The sequence below is a fragment of the Akebia trifoliata genome, chromosome 6 (genome assembly GCF_017979445.1).
Source record: "Akebia trifoliata isolate Shusen 1 chromosome 6, ASM1797944v1, whole genome shotgun sequence".
Taxonomy (NCBI): domain Eukaryota; kingdom Viridiplantae; phylum Streptophyta; class Magnoliopsida; order Ranunculales; family Lardizabalaceae; genus Akebia; species Akebia trifoliata.
The window spans coordinates 27,727,896-27,752,995 of record NC_141380.1 but is presented as its reverse complement, the minus strand read 5'-3'; the positions used below and the strand labels follow the sequence as shown (position 1 = coordinate 27,752,995).

The following is a 25,100-nucleotide window of genomic DNA, read 5'->3' as shown; positions in this document are numbered from 1 at the left end:
TCAGTAGTTGTTTACAATTATAACAGATGGTTAATTTTATTTTTTCAAAAATGTCAGTAAAAAATATTATTTTTTCTTCTCTTTATCCAAAAAAAAATAAGGATTTTTTTTTCTGAGAACTGCTACTGACTCCTCAACTTTTACTTATTACACCCCAATTAAAAATGAAGAAAATAAGTGAATGGTTGAGAGTAAGTAAAAAATGGGTTGCCAAAAGAAAACTCTCTTCTTTTCTTTTTTTCTTTTTTGCTAGATTTTTTTATTTATTTGGGATTTTTCATGAGCCTAATCATAACTGTAAACAACTACAAATTGTTTGAGAGTGTTATACTGTTGAAATAATAATATGAGCCAAACCTTTGTAATGTTTGAATAGTGTGTCTTAATCTCTAATTGCGGTGTGATAAATAATTTAAAAAATTGGATTGTAACAAATAAAAAATTGGAGTGCCAATAGCAGCTCTCTTTTTTCCTCATTACATAATGGCGCTTTTTGAAATAACCTTTCTGATACTGCATGATAGCTTACCATTAAATAATTACACCAAAATCTTTTTAAAGATTTCTATTCAATACCCAAGCGACATAATCAAGTTCTCAAACAAATATGTCATACCTTCACATTTTACGTCTTTCACATGTTACATTGAGTTCATCGAATCCCGACTAAAAGCATTCAACAAATCACATTTTGTTTAGCAAATCTATTGATTCGTGATTAGTTGTTTCCACAAACCCAAAACAAACCATACTGGAAACTGATTCGCTTTGTACCAATCTGATAGGCGATGACCTCAGGGTGGGTCATACCGATAAAAAGAATAAAAAAACAAAACAAAAAGAGCTTCTGTTGCCACACCAACTTTTGTTAACGCTACCCCAATATGTGTGCAAATTCTTTGGGTGATTTACATATGAATTGGGGTGGAGTTAGCAAAAGTTGGTGTGGCAATAGAAAATCTCTAAAAATGGTATGTGGTATTCTCTCAGACCCCTTGACTTAACATTACAAATCCACGAGTTCAATGGGTCCGAAAGAGAACCAAATGGCATTTTGGGACACGAAGTTATCGAATATCTAGTGACACCAGATTGTGACAGTTATGGGATGAGGCCTCTCAACTCAATGTATTTAGAATCTCAATCTGGTTCTTAGTTGATGTAGAAATATGGACATGTAAAAGACAACTCTATTCCATTTTAGGGTTTTACACAGCAAGCAAATCCAAACCACGCATACATACAAATATAAAAACCAATAAGATATTGGTTTTACATCAATAGAAGCCAACTTTAGTGTCTCAAAGGTGAAAAAAATAAACTTACTTTGAGACACCTTAAAGCAACAATACATTTACGAAACAAAAATAAATTATATATTCACAAACACAATATTGCAAATATGTCGATTGTGAGAATGTTATTACTCACAACTGCATACGCATCAGAAGCCTTTGATCTTTTGATAAAGGTGATGATGCAGCTTCGACCATCTGCAGCCATTAAATGAAGAATCCATTAGAAAACAAGACCAAACCCTGATCATTGAAAGAGTAAGTCTGGAATGCACGAAGGCTAAGACCTAAACCAATGCGAAAAACACGTGAATGATCCACCAAAGACCTTAATAAGTTGAACCGAGACCAAGACCAAGACCGAGAGGAAACTCCAATAAGTATTATTTTGGGTTATGGTCAATTAAAGAGGAAGCCCAACAATCAGATATGCAGATATGTGGCAACCCATTAGCGGGAAGAAAAAAAAAAACATGACTTTTTTTGGTAGATGTCATGTCGCCAAGTAGATAAAGAATTCAAGAAATGCTTCACATTTGTGACGATGCTGTCAATTTGTAGATGAGACAAATGAGGGTATTAGTGACTGGTAGCCAGTTTTCTAGTAATTATAAGAGTCAAAATGCTCATGCATATCAGAAACAATTGGAAAGGGAGAAATCACGAGAAACAGGCATCTCTCTCTCTCTCAGATTTTTTTTCCACGATTTTTATTTTTTTTTAATTTTTTATAAATATAGGGTTAGTGGTTAGAAAATGAAGTTGGGTTCAAGGGGGTTTGAACCTAAGATGTGAGAACAACACTCCACACGTCTTATCACTTAGCTATGTTGGCACTTCACAAATTTTATCTAGATGCAACCAAACAATGGAAATTGATTTTCCAACCCTACCCATTTTCCACCGCCATTTTTCCATGGATTCAAATTCCATGGAAATTGGCTTTCCATGCAACCAAACATACCCTTGGTAAAGAAATGCCTGTGTGCCAAGCTCATATGAATTGAGAGTACAGAATGACATGTCTTAAAACAGTATAATGGTTTTGGAGTCAAACCTCAAAGCCAGTTTTTTTGTACAATTCTTGGGCGGGCTTGTTGTCAGCGTTTACATGAACGAATAATTGTTTCATACCTAATAATGACGCCAGAAAAGAGGGAAAAAAATACTGAAATTTATATAAATGTAAGAAATTCTCAAAACAGAATTAAAATGCAAATAAAATGATGCTTATAAATCCTTTGACGTAAAATACCTGCTGAGATGGCAAGATCTGTGCCCAAATACAGCATATTAGAAGCAATTCCCTGACGACGAGCATACTTTGACACGCAAACATTAGCAATGTAAGCATACTTGTGTGCATCAAAGGCCTCGTGGCTTGCCAGCACAGTAGAGGGCCTTTTAAGTTCCTGAAGAGAGCAACAAACATGTCATTGTTTAGATCTAAATTGAATTGCCATGTCACCCTAAGCTTTGCAAGTCTCCTACAACAGAAATAAATATAACTTCACATATATACCCCTGGAAATGTTTCGCCTTGCAAGAATTGCCTAATGCTTAGGTCCAGAGTTCCCACAACGCTGTTTAAGACAGTTCGCCTAACATTTTTATCATCCTTCTTAACCTGAAGTGGAGAAAAAAGTGTTAATACAAACCCAATAGGCCACCAAAAGCACTACAAAGATAACTACAAAGTCAACTGAGGTGGCATATGAACTCTATTATAGACAATGTTATGCAGATGTCCTTACTGTGATTATTTCAAAATTGCAACTTACGTAACAACGACAGACACGGGTGTCGGTTCCGACACATACTATGTGGCTGACACACATCGAGAAGCCCGAAGCTCTAACACATCCATATCATGTTATAGGATGATATTTTGGTTATATTCAAATTAGAAGGTTATTTATTTAAAATAAAAACAATGACAGAAACACATGGAAAGTTTTTTAAAAAAATAAAAAAAATTCCATACACCATATAGTTAGATAAATATAAGTAGATTCATAAGAAGAAAGACCCAAATAACTATAGCTCCGTTTAAAAACCCTATAGAGTATGAAGGATGAGCACAACTATACTCTTTTATAAATCATTAGAAACATCAAGCTAAAGGGTCACAGTACCTTACATGTCAGGAAGTGTGTCCAGACGTGTTGACAGGTGTGTCGCCTGGGGTCAACATGGTGAAAACCCTAAAAATGTCGAGCCATTGTTCATGGTTTATAACTTAGTTAGCTTTGTTAAGGATACTCCTAGTCAGTGATTTAGAATGGATACTTTCAATTTGAAAAAGTAATACAGTTCCAGGAAAATTTGAAGAAAATTTATATTATTTCTTCAGTTTCCCATCGTCAGATTACTTCTCAATCATCGATCTAGAACTCAGTAATGGAGATCAACTTTACTCATAAGACTAGCAAGCATTGACGTAACAGGAATTATAGTTGTGTTGAGGGACTACGAAGAACAGAGATAGATAAAGGACATCTACACACGCCTTCAGCTTGCCAATGAGTTGACTGCTTTTGGCACTATGAAGAGTGTTGCTGGAGGGCTGATTTTCCCTATTTCTAGTAATTCTTTTTATTTTATCATTTAATTTTTAGTATACATTTAGTAGAAATTTTTATCAGTTTAGTAATTATGCCTTACGCCATTCATCAAAAGGAAACTCTAAATATTATTGAAGTAAAAAACCAATAAAATGAAGAACTGGGGAGGGTGGGGAGTAGGGAAAACTTTCCACCTCTTCTATTGACCCGTCTTGCTCTTGACTCTTTCATCTCCTCTTCTCCTTCAACAAAAACCCTACCCCTCTGTAAGAGCCTACAATCAAGTTCTTTTGTGTTTGTTAAATAAATCCTTGATGAAACTACCCCTGTGATGTCATCCGCTTCTCTGGCCGATCAATACCAAAAATCTCACTTTTCACGTGTTTGAGGCAGGAGTTGCATCAATGAATTGCTCGCCTATCTTAGAAAATTAAGGTTCTAAATATTTTATCGACAAAAAAATATTCCACAAAATTTTAAGCAAAACCTTGATTCAACGGGGCACACCTATTCTAGGATTTGGAGTTCTTTTTATTAGGAAAATTGGGGGACCTTTCTTATGGATGATTAGTAGTGCACAGTCCTCCAAGTGGTCTTTTGGAAAATGGTTCCATGAAAATCCATTGAGATCTCAAAACAAATCATGGGGAGGATCCCCTTTATATTTCTAGGTTCCAGATTTTCATGAGATAAGAACATACTTTTCCTGTGTAATAGTAGTGCATATTCCCAGCTTGTCCACTTCAGCAAGAAGGGGACCTCATTTTATGCAGTTTGAAAACACATCGGATGTACTGGAGCTTATTCTAACGGGTAACTTGTGAGGGGTACTGATTTCTTGGCTAATTATCTCGGTGAAGTTGCCAACCAATAAAGTCAACAGTCCAGGTAATGAATATACCTTGACGGTAATCAATACATGGACTCAAATTTTCCCTAGGCTATGCAATTAGAAATCAAACTTAAATTTTCATTGGGCTGTAGATATAGAAATCAAAATCAAATCTCAGGTACAAAAACAGTAGAATAGAGAATTTTTATCATCATCAGGTGTCGATTAGCGAAAAAATGATCAAATATTCTGGCTACATATTACTGATCACACTGATTTTTGTTGTGTAGGCCTACCAAGAGATGGGCTAAGTGTTCATGGGGCCAGTGGCCCTAAAAAGGGTGCCAAAAGGCATTTTAGGTGGGGGTGACATACAGGTTCATGTGTCACAAGGGAAGATCAAATTCCCAATCCTTTTTCACTATTTCAGAATATAGCAATAGCCTTCCTCCAAGAAAATCAGAGCAAATAAAGGACACCATATTTTAGGATAAAGGAAAAAACCTCATCTTAATGGAATATGGATTATGCATTTTTCAAGGGAAAGAGTGGAACTTAATCATATGAAACAAAGAACATATTCAAGTAAGACAAGTAAATATAAATAAACTTATATTTATCCGATTATGACATACTGTAACAAGGCAAAGACACTTCAATGAGTTTCCATCTCGCCCAGCACACCGGCGTTTCAAAGCATAGAACTCCTGCCAGAAAATAAACAAAAAGAACACCAACTGAACTCAGAATAAGAAGTTACAAGGAAGTAGATATATCAAGTTGAAAATTTCACATTATTCTAGAGAGTCGTGATAATCTGACTACCCCACGTGGCATACTCAATCGACTACCTGACGTGACAAGTTTAGGAACCATAGATGCTCATCAGGATACACTGTTCCCTCGAGACACACCTTTTTATGAGGAAGTGCAGCTGTGTATCCCAAGGAGCGCAGATCTACGGTCCCAAACTTGTCACGTCAGGGTAGTCGATTGAGTTTGCCACGTGGGGTAGTCAAATTATCACAATTCTATTCTAGATTTATTAGAAATGACCAAGGGATAACTTGTGTTATGTGTCTCAACACAATAGTGCATCTCAAGTAAAAATGAAGATAAAATTAGATGCAGGGAAAGTGTACCAAGTGTTTCATATAGTTTTGTGATTTGTTTTTAATTCACAAAATAAGAGTCAAACATCGATAGACAAATCATGACAAGAACTTTTACTCTTTCACTATGGATAGCCCCTCTTTTCAGCTTGGTTTACAACAATAATCCTGATTATGGATATCATTATATTTTAATAAAAACAATCATGTACTACCACCACATTTAAGCATAAAAGAAGGATCAATAAAAGGTTATTGAAGCAACTATTGACAGTACTTTAGAAGAAAAAAAACAAACAAACAAAAAAAAGGCCACTGAGAGGAAGGTGGGGGATTCAAATTTGTTTGGTTATATGCCCATTTTATTGCTTAATTTATAATTATGAAAGTGAACAACAAATGTAAAAAAGCAAAACAACAAAAGAGACTCAACTGCTGCATGATTTGGGTGATCTCCAATGCTAAACTGTATAGTTCCTCCCAAGTACAAGAAAGATAGGCTCTATGAAGTAGCACTGCAAATGCTTGCATATGCAAGCATTTACAGCTCTCTTACCATTTTTGTTCACTTGGTTTCCATAGCACAAAATCATATCATTTGTACATTTGCAGCACCTTACATACTCAACAAGATCATGGATCACCCTCACCTTCTCCGATCTGTTCATTGCTTCTGTTTCTCTTACAATTTTACTCCAACACTATTAGATTTGTGGTGATGAAAATATTATCTTTGATACCTGAAGACAATTGAAGTTTTATGGAAGATAAAGTTGTCGACAAGCAGAAATAGCTAGGCTTTAGCTAAGGAACGGTCCTCTTAACTGTAAAACAAATCTCCCCTTTAAAGAGAGAAGCAAACCACTTGAATGTGCGGTACGCAGATTCAAGTGATAAACTGTACAGTGCGGCTCATACGAGAAGAGAGATTTTTTCAAGCTAGGTAAGCAAGAGGCTTGAATTCCCTGAAAGTTAAAAAAAAAAAAAAAAAAGCAGTAAGGCTAGTGGTAAAGATAGAAATTTTTTCCTATATTTAGAGCTAGAAGCAGAAAACTTGAGTTGAACCTAAAGGGTTTCCACAAGTTGAGTTGGTTGCTTTAGCTTTTCCAGTTAAAGGAAGAAAGACAAGTTCGGGTTCGCACAAGTTGTAATTGGCAATGGACTGGGAATAAATTGCCATATTAACGTGAAATAAAATCTATGGGCCACACCATGAAATCGGGAAAGTGATGAAGGCAAGGAGCATAGTTTAGTATAACTTTGTATGTAATTAAGATATAAGAAAAACCACTATGGTCTTTATTAACCTAGAGAATAGTGGGTATTGGGAAGGAGTCCCTATTGAATATATCGACATCACTAATGGCATGTAAGAGGGAGTGATAACTAGCGTGAGAACAATTGGGTAGTGAAATAATCAGTTTCTAGTTATAGTGAGCTTACACTAGGGATTGGCCTCGAGACCCTATCCTTTTCTTCTAGTTATGAATGAATTACTTGATCATATTCAACTCAAGAGGATGTCTCTTTTTATATGTTACATGCAAATGATTTGTGTTAGTTGAAAAGACTAAAAAGGGAATAAGTGAGACCAAAATAGAGTATTAATAGTGGAACTTCAGTTGGGCACGATAGACCTTAATGCTCCAACTTGGGCAAGAGAGTTGTGTAACATATCCTAATCAATCCATATTTAGGTTACGTGTATATACAAGACATTCATACATTTCTTTTTCTTTTCCTTTTTTTGGTACCTCTTAAAATGGATATGGTTGTAGTTGTTCTTGTTAAATTGTTCAACCAGTACATGTGGGCAATTAATTGAAAAAAAGTTGTGGGAAAAGAGTCAATTTTAAACTCAAATCTCTAATTCACCAATTCCTATTTCTTCTCACCTCTCTTCTGTCAGATGAATTTCACACTAGAAAGCTAACCTTTGGAGTGAAGTTAATAGAAGGTGCTTTTTACAAGACCAGAGAGTTTTTTATCCCTTGTTATTCATTACATTAAGTCAATTCGTCTAACATACATATTTTCCCAACTGACTTGAGCATCAATTGTAGCTTCCTGGTTTTTTATAACATATAAACGAACATTGTGTTATGTTAAAAAATTACACTTTCCTCCTTTCTTTTACTCCAAAAATAGACACTTTGCACGATTATCTCCTAACTCCAAGGAAGTGTGAACAACTTCACAGATCCATTCGCTCTGGAAGGCATCTTAATCTCATGGGTGATTGGACTTCGTAGACTTAGTTATTTGTTACTTCTTTCTCCTTGGAATCAATTCAATTATTTAAAAACAGACTACATGCCCTTTTAGTTTCTTCAGCTTTTACCAGTCAAAAAGTCCTTATTTAAACTTCTAAACAAAATTATATATTGCAAGTTTGGAAGATCACCGTGTACAATTACAAACATAATAATATCCAGAAGATAAACAAAATTCAAATGGATAACCATGCCTAACAATTTCACTGATTTAAACGTTGGACGGTACACTAGGGAAGGAAGCCTCACCTGTTCAGCATACTTCCTTTTGTAACTATCACAATGCCTGGACAATATCAATTGTTCTCATTAACAATTCACATTTAATAGTTTGAACAAAATATAGAAAATGATACAATTGAGTCCAAACATATAATGACAAGGAAGGTCAGAAGCTCAAAACCATGAGAAGGAACCGACCGCATATAAGATAATGATTCCCAATGGGCTTCTGCCCGCAGCCATGCTGCTGTCTGCCATGCAAATGAGAGAGGGCAACAAGAAACAAATTAAGAACACATCGACAAGAAAAGAAGAGCAAATTGTTGATACTATTTTAAAAAGGTGAATGAGGGAGAAGAGGTCTCTCATTGCCTGAGATGTAAATCTCAAAGTCTGGAGCATGATCCTTGAGCTCCACAATTACTTGATAAGTCATTACAATAGATGAAAGAAATCTAGAATATGACGTGTATCAATGATAAATGAATAAAAAAGTTCCATGAGGCGGACGCCTTGTGGTGAGCCTCCTTGTACTTCATGTGTGACACACCACTGGAACTTGGAAGCATGAATCTTAGTGACCAGATACCTTTAGGGACCCACATCAAGGAGCACTTTGGAGTATAAACCTCAAAAGCTTTTATAAATCCAGGCATTGATAGAGAGGAAGCAAGAAAAAGACAAAACTCACCCAGTATTCTTCATCCAACATTGCTCCACGAGCAATGAATCGACTAAAGGCCCGCCTTTCCACTCCACAATATTCCTGGTCACTGAGTTGTAAGCGGTCAAACGCAAGTTCAGGAATCCTCAAGCTGTCATTCTTAGAAACAGATGATTGATGAATACTTTGTGAGCTGTCATTGCAATGGACTTCAAAAGATTTCCATCTGTGGTATGACACTGGAAAGGTTTCCCTGCAAGGAATGATCACAAGGAAGAAATCAGAAGAGTTAAGGAGTATTCTAGTATATCAATATGAAAGTACGATGTCCATTAGGCACCATAATGAATCAACAAAAACATAGTCTATGTTGACATAATATATAATACAAAGAACATCAAAGTTTTTTGAAATAGTGCATTATAGGGAGCATAATATTTAAAAATTACTTCTCTCCTTGAAAAGTCAAAAGTAATGAGTTCAAGGGGATCTTCTTTGAGGATTTCTTGGTGAGATAGGATCGGGTCTGCAACATTGGTATAGGGTGGGTTAGCTTCATTAGTTTGTGTTAGTGGTTGGGTATGGCTCCACATTGTTGTTTTATGGGGTGGTCACCTCGACCTCCCTTTTCCTCTTCTTTTAATAAAACTATCTTTATCGATAAAAAATAAAAATAAAAAGTCCAAAGTAATTTATGTTGTCCACTTAACTGTTTTTATTATTTATGTACAGGACAATCTAAATAAAATTTGCTATAATATTATGTTATAATAGGAATGAAAGGATGTTGGAATGCCGTGATTGTGTCTGAACTCAAGCTTGTTTTCACGTGTAAACTATGGCGTACTACATATACATGTCTAACACGCAGGACAGTACAGTGTTACATTTCACGTGTAATCATACTTAACAAACCAGTTCACTCTAAAACTCACATATGTAGTAAAACCCCATCAATCTATATTATTTAAACAAACCATTGGGTCCCAAAAAGTCCTACAAAATACAACCCCAAATTTTTGGGATTAGGCTTTGATGATTACAATAGTAATTTATGGAAAGGTGATGTGTGACATTTATGCAATGCATTGTCTTTTAGGGTCACGATACTGCAAGGAATTTAGGAGCTTACCTGTTAAGCGCAGTGGAGATCCAACCTTGAGTCGTGTCACGTTTGCCGGTCGCCGGACATCGGAAAGTCCAAACATCCGTCACATCGACGCTACTAGAGCAGCCACGATGCTTCCACGCCTTAAACCCTAGGGTCCTCGACAGGGGCGGAGCTAGTGGGGGCAATTGTCCCCACAGAACTTTGAGACTCCCTTATATTTTCAACTAATTACATGCCCCATTTGTCCCCACTCCCTCACCTCTCTCCCCATTTGCCCCCACACCCTCGTCTCCCTCCATTCAAGTTCTTCAGCTATACAACTAATCATAGTTTGCCCCCACCACAAGAAAATCTTGGCTCCGCCCCTGGTCCTCAACGGGAACCCAAAAACTCACGGAACTTAAAGAGGAAAAAGAATAAAGATATTTTTCTGATTTTTCTCTTGGTGTCTTTCACATACGAGATTCTACTCCTATTTATAGGGATAAAGAGATAGTGAGATTGTAGTCTCCTAATCAAATAGGGATTCAATCTCACTAGGACTCTAACTCCTAGAGGAGTCCTAGTATGTGCAAATATAAGATGGGCCCACATGGACGTCCAAAATAATCAATATCTCCTACTCGTCCATGGTGGGACTCAACAATCATCTCTTCATACAAGGGAATAAGGTGTGCGACCAACAGGAGTTTGTCTTCCGAAGAGAGTATTATGCCAAGTTATAACTGACAAAACACATCTCATCTCATATAACTCACACATGCCCCCGATTTATTTTGGCCACATCGGATTGAGCATTTTTCAAACCCTCACAAGCTTAAGCTCAGAACAATGCTCAACCCTGTACACAATACACAAGCTTCTTTTCAAAAAACAAAATAATTTGTAAATTTATACATATAGTTGAATAGATGATAGTTAAGAAAAGCTTATTGAAAATAGAAATATCTATACCAACACAAACTCCAATCATTGTGTACAATTATCATCAAAATGTGATGTCAAATAGTCTTCCTCAAATCCTCATGTTGTTTAGTTTTAGTTTAAGTTACTTTCCCAATCATGTTCCATTAGATCTTATCAATCCTAGTCACAGGTAACATGCTAAAGTCAGTAAACATTGACCTCTACTTCACAACATTGTCTTTAGTCACTAAGAGCACAATGATTACTTACTTATTCGATATAATCACACAGTAAGAAAACATGGAATCATTCACTTACTCAAGTAGGTAAAAAAAAGTTGAAATAAATAGCACGTGTAATATGACTTACATGCTATACTGAAACTCTTTAAGAGTTTGTCAACCTCAACACCATATAGATCTGAGTCTAGTCGCATTGTAAGTGCCTAACCTGAACTTCTCAATCTAGTTGTTTACCAAAGCACCTGAATAAAGTTCAGGTATGGCTTCCTTAGGCTATATAATTATGTGAGTCTACGAACCATATTTGATTCCTATGAATCTCATTTCAACAACATTCGAGGCAACATTAATACAATTCTCAAGCTTGCAATCATTGTGCCTTGTAAATTGATTTATCCCTTTGGATTCAAATGTCTAAACAAATTGTCTTCCTGCTCGCAGTGTATGCGTTAGGACGCTCATTGTGTGAGTGAATGACCTTAGCCAGATAACGAAAAGTAAGTCCGTGTTCAAAAAACATGGTCAAAAGTGTGTGTGCATAAGAGCATAAGATAATCCAAAAAGATGTAATATAATGATGAAATACTATATATATATGAGTGACAATAAATCTAAAAGTCTACTACAATCACTAATCAACAATTATGAAGTCCCAAACTCCTAACATGAGTCTGATAAACATCTCGGAAAATAGGCTTAGTTAGAAGATCTGCTACAATTTGGCCTGTAGAAATATGTGATAGGACCACCTCCTTTTGTGCAACTACGTCTCGAATGTAGTGGTAATGAATGTCGATGTACCTCGATTTTCCGTGGTACTTAGGATCTTTCGCATATGTTAGTGTTGTCATGCTATCACAATACAATGATACAAGATATCTGGCACTATGCACTACATTGAGTTGAATAGGGAACCTTCTCAACCACAAAGCTTTTTGAACTGCAGGACAACATGCAACATATTATTACTCCATCGTAGATAAAGCAACACAAGATTGTTTCTTGCTAGACCAATAAACAACACCACCTCCAAGCAAGAATGCATAACCTGATGTGGATTTACGCTCATCCAGGTCACTAGCCGAATCCACATCACTATAGTTATGTAATCGCAAATCTGCTCCCTGATAACATAGTTTATAATCTGCAGTTCCACGCAAGTATCAAAATATTCTCTTCACTGCCTGTCAATGAGCAATTCCTAGATTACTCTGATAATGACTAACAAATCCTATTGCAAAGCAAATATTTGGTCGAATACACATCATAGCATATATCGGACTTCCAATTGCATTTGCATAGAGCACTTGTGCCATCTTTTCCTTTACTACATCTGTCATAGGGCAAAGACCAAGATGTAAAGAATGTCCCTTCTAGACTGGAGTGTATAGGTTTACAATTTTGCACACGGAAACGCTCAAGCACTCTTTTAATATAATTCTCTTGAAACAAACAAAAAAGTCTCTTAGAGCGATCATGAGTAATCTTAATTCCAAGTACAAAATTTGCTTCACCCATATCATTCATCTCAAAATTAGAGGATAACCACCTCTGAGTGGCAACAATTGACTCCATATCATTTCCAGCCAATCAACATACAAAGACAATATCAAGAAACTATTTTCACTCCGTTTGACATACACGTACACAGTCCTCTTCTATCATCGTAAACCCATTTGAAGTAATGGCTTAATGAAATCAAAAGTACCATTACCTAGATGATTGCTTCAAATCATAGATGGACTTTTTAAGCTTGCAGACTTTGAGCTCTCATGTCCTTCTACTTTGAAGCCTATAGGTTGATCCATATGAATCTCCTTATCCAAATCTTCGTTGAGAAATATCGTTTTAATTAACGTCCATCTGGAAGAATTCTAAGTCTAAATGTGCGACAATGGCTAAAATAAGACGAACATAGGTGTGTCTCACTACTGATAAGAAAGTCTTCTCATTGTCAATACCCTATATTTGGGCATATCTTTTCACAACCAGACAGACATTATACTTATCAATAGTTCCATCAATTTTTCTCTTGACTTTTAGAACCCATTTGTTCCCAACAATTTAGTGTCCAGACAGATGATCAACAAGTTTCCAAACTTAGTTCTTCATCATAGAACTAATTTCATCTTGCATAGCAGTTATCCATTCTTTAAAAACAGGCGATGACAACGCCTCCCAGTAATTCATAGGTTTGTCATCATCAATTAGGGTAGACATGAATGATTCCCCTTCAATCTCAAATCGACGACAGGGTATAATTCTACGTTTGCTCCTACGAAGCTCAAAATCATCATCAAAAACATCTACTAATACACTCCCACTATCATCAATGATTATCGGATCATCAAAAAGTATATTTTCCCCACCCTCGTCGACAGCGAAGGATTTAGAGTGGGGGTTGTGGGAGCACTTGCCCCCACAAGAGTTTTCAAATTCTATGGATTAATGTGCTATTACGACAGATTTTAGTGACAGATAAAGAAACCTGCTACTATTGCCCCCACAACTATTTTTTTCACTCTTAATTGTCCCCACAATTTTTTCTACTCTTGGCTGCCTCCACATGAGCAAAATCCTAGCTTCGTCTCTGCTCGTTAAAGATAAGTGGAGTTACCTCTTCTGATTCCGAATTTGATTTTTATTATTTCATAGAACTCATGTGATATCTAAGTTTTCTTCCTAGTCGGGAAATCATTCTCAATAAAATCTACATCCCGCGATTCAATCTCTACCATATCACCATTGTCTCATTCATAAATAAACATGAAGTCCTTATAATGATAAGAATATCTTATAAACATGCATTTCTTAACTCTTATGTCTAATTTCTCAATCCGATGAAAAGGAATATGAATAAAACCAGATGATCCTCGTGGACATAAATGACCCAAATTGGGTTTTCTATCTGTCCATAACTCATTGGGGGTGGATGGAACAGATTTGGAGGGAACCCTATTGAGGATGTAGGCTGCAGTCAAAAGAACATTTCTCCGGTAAGAAACAAAAAGATTTGTTTGCACCATCATTGATCTAACCATGTCTAATACAGTTTTATTCCTTCTTTCTGGTACTTCATTTTGTTGTGGAGTAAAAAGAATCGTTAATGCCTACGAATACATTTTTCTTCACAAAGCCTCTTCATAATCTCTGATAAATATTCGCGCCCTAAATCAGTTTTGAGAGTCTTAATTTTTCTCTCCAACTAATTTTCAACTTCCAACATAAATTTTTTAAAACAATCTGATGCTTTAGATTTATGTGAAATCAAATAAATATATCCAAATCGCAAATAATTATCAATAAATGTGATAAAATAGGTCATGGCGTGCCCTCACATTAAGTGGTCCATAAATGTCAGAATGGACTGACTCTAAGGGAATTGATACACGTACCGTTTTTCCAAATGATTTCTTACTCGACTTTTGGGCTACACAATGTTCACAACCAGAAGACTTGACTTTTGAAAGTAGACCCAATAGCCCATCCTTTGCTAGTCTATACATCCTATCTTGCCCAATCTAGCACGCCATTTCATAAAATCAGAAACAATACTATCAGAAATCAAATATGCATCAAGGTTTAAATTACAATAATCAACATCTAATTTAAACAAACCATTTGAAATAAAAGTGTATCCATAAACAACTAAATCCAAAGAAATGCTAATTGTCTTTAATGAAAAATAGAAATCAAAACCTAAATTTAATAGCGATGTAACTGAAAGCAAACTACGTTGAACTCCTGACGCATAAAGAACATCGTAGAGTAATAGTGTGCATCATGTGCACATCCGTAGTTGGTATGTTCCCACTCCCACTACATCTTCCCTAGAACTGTTTCCCATGAATATCTTCATGTTGTCATGCAGGACTCGAAGAAACCCTACGAATCCTATTTTATCCCTTGCTATATGTTTGGTTGTTCCGAAATCTACAATCCAATCAGAATTACAAGAATAAGCAACAAGCATCTCTATGCAAATAGAGCAATAATAAGGGGTCTTAGAGTTAGTGTTTACCTACTTTTGCTCAGTGCATTCACAAGCGAAATGGCCCAATTTTGTAGCATACCATCTTTGACTTGACTTGTCTTTCTTTCCACAACGCTTTCCTATACAGCGTTTGAAATTCTGATTATTATTAAGCGCAAGATCATTAGCTTAAGTTTTTTTCTTTGACTTGCGCTTGGATCTAAAATTCCCGCTCTTACTACATTCAGCAGTGAAAGCGATACTATTAGTCTTTGCGAACTAGCGTTTACCTTCTAAGTTAAGATGTCGCGACAAAAAAAAATGGATAATACTCTCATTGTACGCCGTATTGAACTTCATCTGCACTCAAAAATCAGGTAAAGACCTTAAGACAATTAGGATTTGTTGCTCATCTGTCAGAATATTTTCAGCAACTTTCAGATCGTGTATCGTTTGATATATTTTCTCAAGATGTTCAACCATGGTGTCATTAGGAGCCTTCTTATATGTATCAAAGTTCAACGTCAACACGCACAATCTAGTTGTTAAGGTTCTCACAAAAGAAAGTTTAATGCATCCCACATTTCTTTAATTATTTGATATCCCTCAAATTCGTCAATAAAATCATTATGAATATTGCTAAGCATAATAAAGCGTACACAACGATCTTATTTCTGCGAATTCAGGCACGTGTCCATACTACGACAGTATTGGGCAGAATTACCTTCTTCGGGTCTATCCATAATAATAGTTAAAATATCTAGGACCCCTTGCTCATCTAAGAAATACCAAATCTAACGGTGCCAAATATCATAATTGTTTTCATCCAGTTTATCTCCCTTATTCAAATCTACTACTACGTTTTTAGATGTCATTGCAAATCACTGTATTCGAAATATAAGCACAAGTTTTAAATTAAAAAAAAAAAAAAAAAAAAAAAAGTATAATATCAATTATGCCATACAAAAATTTGCTTTATCCCTTAAATCAGTCAATTGAGATTAAATTATGAAATCAAATCCAAAGACTAAACATTGACAATAGTCAAAGCTAACAATTATCTCTTTTGATCATAATTGTTAAGTCCATGAAACGCACATTTAAAGAAAACCCCAAAAGGTTACCACCCTTTTCACGTTCTTGATGGACTCAAGTGCCTCCCACCGTCTTTGATCAAAACCCTTCATTGATCTCTTCATGGTGATCAAACCTAGATCTCAAAAGGAAGCCCTTTTTTATTTTTGGGTTCCATAGTCGAACCCATAAAAACCCTCTTGATGTCGCTACATCCTTTGCCTTCCATGGCTAAACCCAACCGCAAGATCGGTTGCCTTCCATGGTTGAACCCAACACCATCCTTTGGGTGGATTTGTTTCTTTCTTTTCTTATTCTGATGATAGGTTGCTTAAAAGAAAGAAGGGTCCAAAAGCAAATTGCTTCCTCACTTATATTTTATCTTTACAAGGCACTTTACTATACAACAGGAAGTTGTTTAGTAGTAAAAGGAATGAGTTTCTTTATTTTATTTAATAATCTTTTAATGATAATTTAATATTTAATAAAGAAAGCATCCCTTCAAGTTACTTTCTGACAAGTAGACATAAATAATACATAAAATCTCTTGTTTAATGTTATATAAAGTGTTGACAGTGTTAGTATATATATATATATATATATATATATAAAATGTATGTTGACTAACTTTTGCTTTATATTTTTCTGATAGCCTCTTTTTTTTTAAAACAATGTCAAGCCCAACCCCCCCCCCCCCCCACTCTTTTAATATAAATATTCTTTAAAACCCCTTTCTACTGCTTGACATTAAATAACATTGGCTTGGGGTCTAGAGAACCGTATTTTGAATATTGTATGGCAAAATTTTGTAGGCCTATCAAGGGGTGGGCCTAATACGTAATTTCCTAATTAGATGGTTATAATGTTTTAAACATTAATGTTTATTTGTCCATAATTAATTATTTGCTTATACTTGTGGGAACAACATGATTATGACTGTTAAATTTGTAATCAAATGAACATATATTTTTTTTCTCAATTTTCAATAAATTAATAAATGTTCAAATTAATTTATTAGTGAGAAAGGTGATAACCATTTAGGTTCATCTTTAATCAATGTTTAGTTTTTCAATCTGATGTCATAATTTTGATCTCAATTGGCTGATCTAAGGGATATAACATATTTTTATGTGTGGCATAATTGATATATACTTTATTTCTTAAAAAATTTGTACCTATATTTTAAACACAATGATTTGCAATAACATCTAAAACGTAGTAGAAGATTTGAATAAGAGAGATAAATTGGATGAAAATAATTATGATATTTTGCACCGTAAGATCCAGCATCTCTTAGATGAGAAAGGGGTTCTGGATACTTTGACCATTGTGATGGATATACCTGAAGAAGGTAATTCTACCCAACACCGTCGTAACATGAACACATAGATGAATTGACAGAAACAATATCGATGTGAAAGATTTACTATGCTTACCAGCATGCACAATGATCTTATTGATGAATTCGAGGGATACCAGACAATCAAAGAAATCTGAGACGCATTAAAACTTTTTTTTGCGAGAACCTCAACAACTAAATTGTGTGCATTGACGCTGAAATTTGATTCATATAAAAATGTTCTTAATGACACCATAGTTAAGTATCTTAGAAAAATGTATCAAATGATATACAATCTAAAAAATACTGGAAATATTCTGACAGATGAGTAACAAATCATTGTTGTTTTGAGGTCCTTACCTGATTCTTAGGAGCAAATGAATCTCAATTTGATGCACAATGAGAGCATTACCAATTTTTCTCAATTGTCATGACATCTTGAGTTAGAAGTTGAGCGTCAATCCACAAGGACTAATATTGTCGCTTTTACAGCTGAATCCGATAAGCGTGAGAATTTAAGATCCAATCGCAAGCCAAAGAAAATAATTCAAACTAATGATCTTACGCCTAAGAAGAACCAGAATTTCAAAGAACTTAGATAATAGAAAGAATAAAGAGATTTTTCTAATTTTTCTCTTGGTGTCTTTCATGTACGAGACTCTACTCCTATTTATAGGGATAAAGAGATAGTGAGATTCCAGTCTCCTAATCAAATAGGGACTCAATCTAACTAAGACTCTTAACTCCTAGAGGAGTCCTAGTGTGCGTGAATATATTTAGACCTCATAAACAACGTATCTCAAGGACGGTTGTCCCTTCTCCTTTGTCTTCTCTCTTCTTCCCCTTCTCAGGAATACCCCCAACTTTATTGTCTTTTCTCTTCTACCTCTTTTCAAAAACACCCCTACAACTTTTTTTTCCTCTTTTCTTCTTTTCTCCTTTTCCAATAATACCCTTCAAAATTTATTGTTTTTCCTCTTTCACCCCCATAATCCCAAAGACGATGAGGCACGGGCAAACTCTAGTCATGTATAGATGATAACCATGTTACACTATTATGAGATCCAAGTAATTATGCCCAATCTAGCTAAGGTTATAAAGTCATTGATGGTTGCTTGAACTTTCAATTAGACTTATTAAATATTGAACTATGAAGCATATACGAGATGAAGATCAAAGTCACGGACAGACAAACATATATTCATTGTAAAATAGCGGTAAGAATACCAGTGACACATACACAGGCATGTGGTTCTGATCATGGAGATCTTCAAGGCCAAACAAACAGAAAAACAGCATCCCTTTCTCTCACAATTGAACACAGTAATACGTCTCACAACCAATACTCTTTGTGGTTCCACTTTCTATTGATTTTTAACTGACATCTGATTTTTAACCAATATTCTCTCTCCACGTTGCTCTCCTTCAGAAAAACAAATAAAATGTAAAACCAAATTCTCTTCATCCAGCTTAAATCAAGACTCAAACCTGACAATTTTGACCATCCACTTTACTGTTCTTTATTTTATTTTATTTTTAGTGTAGCAAATTATTGAAATACTCAAAAGGTTCCCTTTTTCTTCTAATTTGAGGATCGATTATGGTTTTTGAAAGGTTTTTGGTTACTTTGCCTATAAAATTGGACGTGATGAACAAGTTTTCTAACTGATTTGAGCGATATTACTTATGTGATTGAGATTACCAGTACTAATTAACTATAAAGTTCATACAGATAAAATCATACAAGAAGGAAAAAAAAAAGAGGAATTTTTCGTACCGTAAGGACAAAGAAGAAGCCCTAACAACGCAGAGCACTGGATCGGGCTTGGACGGTTTGACAATCACCTTGGTTAATCGAGGTATTGGAACTTCTCGAAATTGAGGAACAGTGATCCCTTTAAGCTCCATTTCTTCATGAAACCCTAATTCTCATCTCAAAATCACAATAATTTCATCGTTGTAACCTCGAATTTTCAGGATCAAAGTTTGCGTGAGCGAATCAAATTCTAAATCAGAGACGAAACAGTGCAGGAGAGATCAAGATAGTATAAAAGAAGACAAAACCCCTAATTGAAATTTCGGAATTTAAAGAGAATTTGAGATAATTTCCGCCATTTTTTATAGAAAGATGAAGCTCTGTTGCTTCTGCTTTTGCAGAGAAACAAGAAAGTCAAAAACCCTAAAAAAAGAAAAAACGACAAAAAAAATGCGGAGCTTTCGATTATTTAAAGGTTGCTCTCTTACTACTTACAGCTTTGTCTTTAGTTTTATCCATAAGCGAGGCTCTGGCACGTGGCATAGTTATTTAAGGATGATGTCATGTAGAGAATCAGAACCCATGTCAATATGTGACACGTGGCACAGTATTTTCAACCCGTTCTAATTGCAGTTATTGGACCCGCAAAAATAGTTCTTATTGATGATAAGTCCCAAGAAATCATCCATAAATGGATAGTTGAAATCCGAATTCGATTCTAGATAATGTATAATATTGAAATTAACTTCGGGTAGAAATTTGATTGTTGATACATCCAATCAAATAAAATTCAATTCAAAATAATGTTTATTGTATATATGGGTTGCGATTGGGATAGTGCTTTTTTACTGTCACTTTTATAATGAAATCCAATCGTTCGATCTACAAATGTCTAATGTTGTTAAACAACCTCAAAACCCACTTAACATTTCCATTAGGCTACCAAAATACGAACTCCAATCTCTTCGCTCTTCTTCTTCTAACAATTGAATCCAAAAAATTCTACCCCCCTCCTCCCACTAATGAATAATTCTAGCGATAGCAACACAACTCCAACTCTCTGACGAAGGTTATGACGATATTGAACAACGTTAAACAATATCGACAATCTCATCTTGGTTATTTCTCTCATCTATAATCTTTTCTCTTCATCCTCATCTCCATCAATTTCGTTAGGCCTTACAAATTAGACGGCGATCTCTAATGAATATTTCAAGTAAGTCATTTCTCTCTTTGTTCATCTCTCCCTCATTTTCACCCTCAAAGCAAAATATTGGAAGTATTGGAGGGTTTGAGGGGAAAAAAATTAAAGTTTTATATTTTTTTTCTTGAAGATGGTAGTTTACTAAAGAGGGGAGAGATGAAGGTTTGAGGGGGAAAAGGGATTTTTTTTCAAATTGCTTACAGGTTTAGAAAAAAATAATCAAGAGTTCAAATCCAGATATAATATTATTGCATATTCGAAGAAGTAATCGGATTTGAATTCAAAATTTGATTCTCAATATCTGTCGAATTCAAATTCAAATTCGGATATTAGTACTTTTTCAGAATTTGAATATATCTATATATGTTGACAGCCCTAATTATATTAATTGATATAAGGGGTTTTTTGTAATTTAAAATATCTAATTAAGGAGATTTTGAAGATAACACTAAAAATAAAATAAAAAAAGATAATTTTGTAATTTTATAAAGCTAACTACTATGATTGTGATTGGGGATAGGAAAAAAAAATGTGATTATGGGATTGAAATTTCATTGATTTTTTTTATGAAAATAATTGTGATATTATTAAGTTAAAATGTAAAGTGTGGGAAAAATTGTGAGATTACAAATATTAATGTCGAAAAATACATTTACTCCCTGTTCTCTCACTATAATAGTAAACATATGGGTTGGGGTCCGTACACAAGTAAAATGATTCATAAAATATCCTCACACAAGCCTAATCATTAGAACATGGAATCTAACAGGAAAAGTTTGTCAAGGGATACATCATGCATCCTCGAGATATATATTTATTTTGATTATTGGATTTAGTGTCTTAATGGTTGGGATTATGTGTTTTAATGAGTTGTGTTTCATGAATCCATGGATCTTGATTTCACATCTATATAATAAAACACAATTGTATGACCCACTTTTGTGGAGGGCAAACTTCCATTTAGTTAGGATAAACATCTCATCCAACAAAAGTATTTGTAGGGCCATTTTATTGTCTTTCCTCTTCACCCCCACTAATTTTACTGTATTTTCTATTTTACTCATTTAACCCACTTTATTATATTATCTTTTAATCTTAAAAAATAATAATAATACCTCCCAATTTTATTTTATTTTTGCTTTTACCCCCTTAATCTCAAAGAGGATGCCCGTGCCATAGGCATTTAAATTATTTGACCTAATTTTGTGTTTAACTTGATGTCCAACCTTAGCCAAAATGTGATATAGACCGTGGAAACAAAGATCCATGATCCATTATTGATAAACCATGTAAAAAAGGTAAAAGGCCAAAACAACACAAGAGATGTTATATGGGCTTCATTGAATCTAGCAATTACATCTCTTGATTCTTTGATGAGCCAAATCAATTATGGTCAATATTCCTAAAAATACCATGTGGCATTTTGGGATGCACAAGTGTTAATAATGAATATTCTTTGTAAAAACCATTTGTTCTTTAGATTTACCCTCCAGACCTAGCTGTTGTATTTTTATTACAAAAACTCACTTGGACAAGGGCGGAGCCAGGAATTTTATCATGTGGGGGAAACTAAGAGTAGAAAAAAATTTGTGGGGACAATAAAGAGTGAAAAAAAAATAGTTTGGGGGACAACTAAAAGTGGAAAAAAATGTATGGGGGCAATAATGACAGATTTTTTTTATCCACAGCTAAAATATGTTGCAATAGCTCACTATTTCATCGACTTTGAATTTCTTGTGGGGGCAAGTGCCCCCATGGTAAATCCGCTCCTGTGCTTGGAGTTTTGGAACCTTTATGAATTGTGTACCCACCAAACCTTACTTTATCAAGTTTGTTACCCAGCTAACCTTGGAGTGGGGATCCACATCATAAAATTCAAACGAGTCCGGATATCCTTACTAAGTTAGTAAGGATTTCACCCTTACTAAGGGTCTTTGTGCTCACCTTGTGGCATCCAAAAGCATGATTTGATGCTTCAGTGTTGTAGAGGAAAAACTTCTATGAATATTGAAAAAAGGAATTTTCAAAAAAACTAATTTTTCACCGTTGAACTTCAATTTTAAGTTTGGAAGTTATGTGGAAGTTTGGTAGCCGTCCATTTTCAAAACTTTAGATCAAGCTCAAAATAAATTATTTTTGAATTTTTTTTTACCTGAGTTTTTCGATGAAACTTCCAAGGTTGTGATATTGGATTGTTGATGTGGTAATCCATTTGAACGTGGTAAGGACTAAAATCTTACCATGTTAGTAAATAAAGTGTTTTGCAACGCGGTTAATTTGTTACTTAACATACTTTGGAGTAGGGTTGCAACCTGGGTGAGATGGACTGAAATCAACCCAATTGATGGGTGAGCTTGGGATAAGTTATATAGAAAATGAGTTGAGCCTAGGTCAGAATATCTCAACCCAACATCAATTCGGATTGAGGGATTGAGCAACTGGACTCAACCTGAACCCCATGCCTACATACTAATATACAAATATTTTTATAATAATTATGTATTTCCTATTTAAATTTTTTATTCCATCTTATTATTATGACTTGTGGACAATTGGATCTTATTAATGTAGACTTTGATTAAGGATGTTTGTTTAAATATTCTCAATGATGGATTTGGTGGTTGCGTGTGATTTTATTTTTGATGTTGTATTTTTTTAAGATATAAAATTTATTGATTAATTAAAATGAAATTAGTGATATTCAACGAACCAACATGTCCAATCTCGCCCAAAATTACCTAATTCGGGTTAACTCGAGCTCAATCTGATTTTAAAAGATTAAGCTTAGGTTGAGCTCGAGTTAGTAAGCTCAAGCCAATGGTCGGGTTGAGTTGAGCTCAGGTTGAGGGTTCTACCACTTAGGTTGAGCTTGGGTTTACCCTCCAACCCACCCAGGTTGCAACCCTACCTTGGAGTGGATCTAAGAGCATCACTTTGTGGCATACAATAACATAATATGATGCCACAAGGTTAACAAGGACAAAATTCCAAGAACTTTGAAAAAAATAATTAATTTTCACCATTGAATTTTAGTCTCAAATTTGAGAGTTTGGTAGCCATCCATTTTCAATGCCTTCGATCAAACAAAAAAAGGATTTGCTTTTTTTTTTTTTCTTTTCAAGATGAGTTTTTACATGAAATCTAAAAGGTTGTGGTGTTAGATTGTCAATTTGAAAATCCATGTGGGCCCGACGACTCTTAATAAGATTTGAAATCTTACTAAGTTAGACATGCTAGCCTAATTCATAAAGTAAGGTTTATTCTGTAATAACATTGATAAAGTAAAAAAAAAATTTAATAATAAAATTGCAATAGATAGGTCTGTAAATTTGTCTTAGAAAAATGTGATCGAAAAGGGATAAAGGTTCATTGGATGAGTGAAATAAAATGATGAACCTATTTGCATTAGTAATGGGAGTCACCACTCATGATAAAACACATGATCCCAACAATTAAAACAAAAAATCAAATCATTGGGATTTATATGACCTGATAATACATATTCCATTAATATTTATCCATGGATAAGCCTCAACCATTGGATTTTATGATTTAATGGTTAGGATCTTGTATTTTATCATGCTTGATTCATATATATATATATGGGTCCTGTTCGCCACCTTACGCTTTACCAAACGTGTTTTGTCCTATATGAGTTAGAAGTTTTGTAATAGGCTGATTTTTGGTGAGGATGATCTCTATGGTATTTTTGGTGAGGATGATCTCTATGGTGAGGAGATCATCCTCACCAAAAATCAGCCCATTCCAAAATTTCTAAGCCCATAAAAAATGGTTTATAAAAAATGGACGGTCCACGATTTTTCAACTTGTAAACATGGGGCTAGAAATTTCAGAATGGGCTGATTTTTGGTGAGGAGGATCTTCTAATCATAAAGATCATCCTCACCAAAAATCAGCTCATTCCAAAACTTCTAACCCATGTAGGACAAAACATGTTTGGTAAAGCGTAAGGTAAGTGTAGGGTGTTGAACATTTCCCTATATATATATATATATATAGGGAAATGTTCAACAACAAACATTTTCACAAACATTTTGGCAAAATATTTTTCAAAATATGGGTTAGAGGTTTTGGAATGGGCTGATTTTTGGTGAGGATGATCTCTATGGTGAGGAGATCATCATCACCAAAAATCAGCCCATTCTAAAACTTCTAACCCATCAAAAATGGTTTACAAAAAATGGACAGTCCACGATTTTTCAACTTGTAAACATGGGGCTAGAAGTTTTGGAATGGGCTGATTTTTGGTGAGGATGATCTCCTCACCGTAGAGATCATCCTCACCAAAAATCACCCATTCCAAAACCTCTAACCCATGTTTTGAAAAATGTTTTGCCAAAATGTTTGTTGCTGAACGGAACCCTATATATATATATATATATATATATATATATATATATATATATATATACCCATGTTTTGAAAAATGTTTTGCCAAAATGTTTGTTGCTGAACGGGACCCTATATATATATATATATAGGGTCCCGTTCAGCAACAAACATTTTGGCAAA

General features: G+C 34.8%; 1 protein-coding gene across 2 annotated transcripts; it reads right to left on the bottom strand.

Moving 5' to 3' along the window:
• Window positions 1-1,222: 1,222 nt before the first annotated feature.
• Window positions 1,223-19,793, bottom strand: LOC147400604 (GCN5-related N-acetyltransferase 6, chloroplastic-like). 2 transcript variants are annotated; one of them, XM_086446357.1, is made up of 9 exons: window positions 19,385-19,788; window positions 8,990-9,215; window positions 8,497-8,549; window positions 8,326-8,362; window positions 5,327-5,398; window positions 2,818-2,922; window positions 2,551-2,707; window positions 2,353-2,429; window positions 1,223-1,493 (listed from the first exon to the last, which is right to left on the bottom strand). In XM_086446357.1, exons 1-9 carry the CDS (start codon window positions 19,513-19,515, stop codon window positions 1,428-1,430), a joined length of 924 nt encoding a protein of 307 aa, XP_086302483.1. In that variant the 5' UTR covers window positions 19,516-19,788; the 3' UTR covers window positions 1,223-1,427. The 2 variants fall into 2 exon arrangements, with proteins under 2 accessions (XP_086302483.1, XP_086302484.1); XM_086446358.1 differs by lacking the exon at window positions 2,353-2,429 and having other exon boundaries at window positions 19,385-19,793.
• Between the last annotated feature and the right edge of the window lie 5,307 nt (window positions 19,794-25,100).

Excerpts from the sequence above, each read along its gene's own strand:
- LOC147400604 (XM_086446357.1), bottom strand. The coding sequence starts at position 19,515 with ATGGAGCTTAAAGGGATCACTGTTCCTCAATTTCGAGAAGTTCCAATA. Across the intron at positions 9,216-19,384 it reads GCTTCTTCTTTGTCCTTACG|GGAAACCTTTCCAGTGTCAT; the intron begins GTACGAAAAATT and ends CATTCCTTGCAG. Across the intron at positions 8,550-8,989 it reads TGTTGGATGAAGAATACTGG|ACAGCAGCATGGCTGCGGGC; the intron begins GTGAGTTTTGTC and ends TTTGCATGGCAG.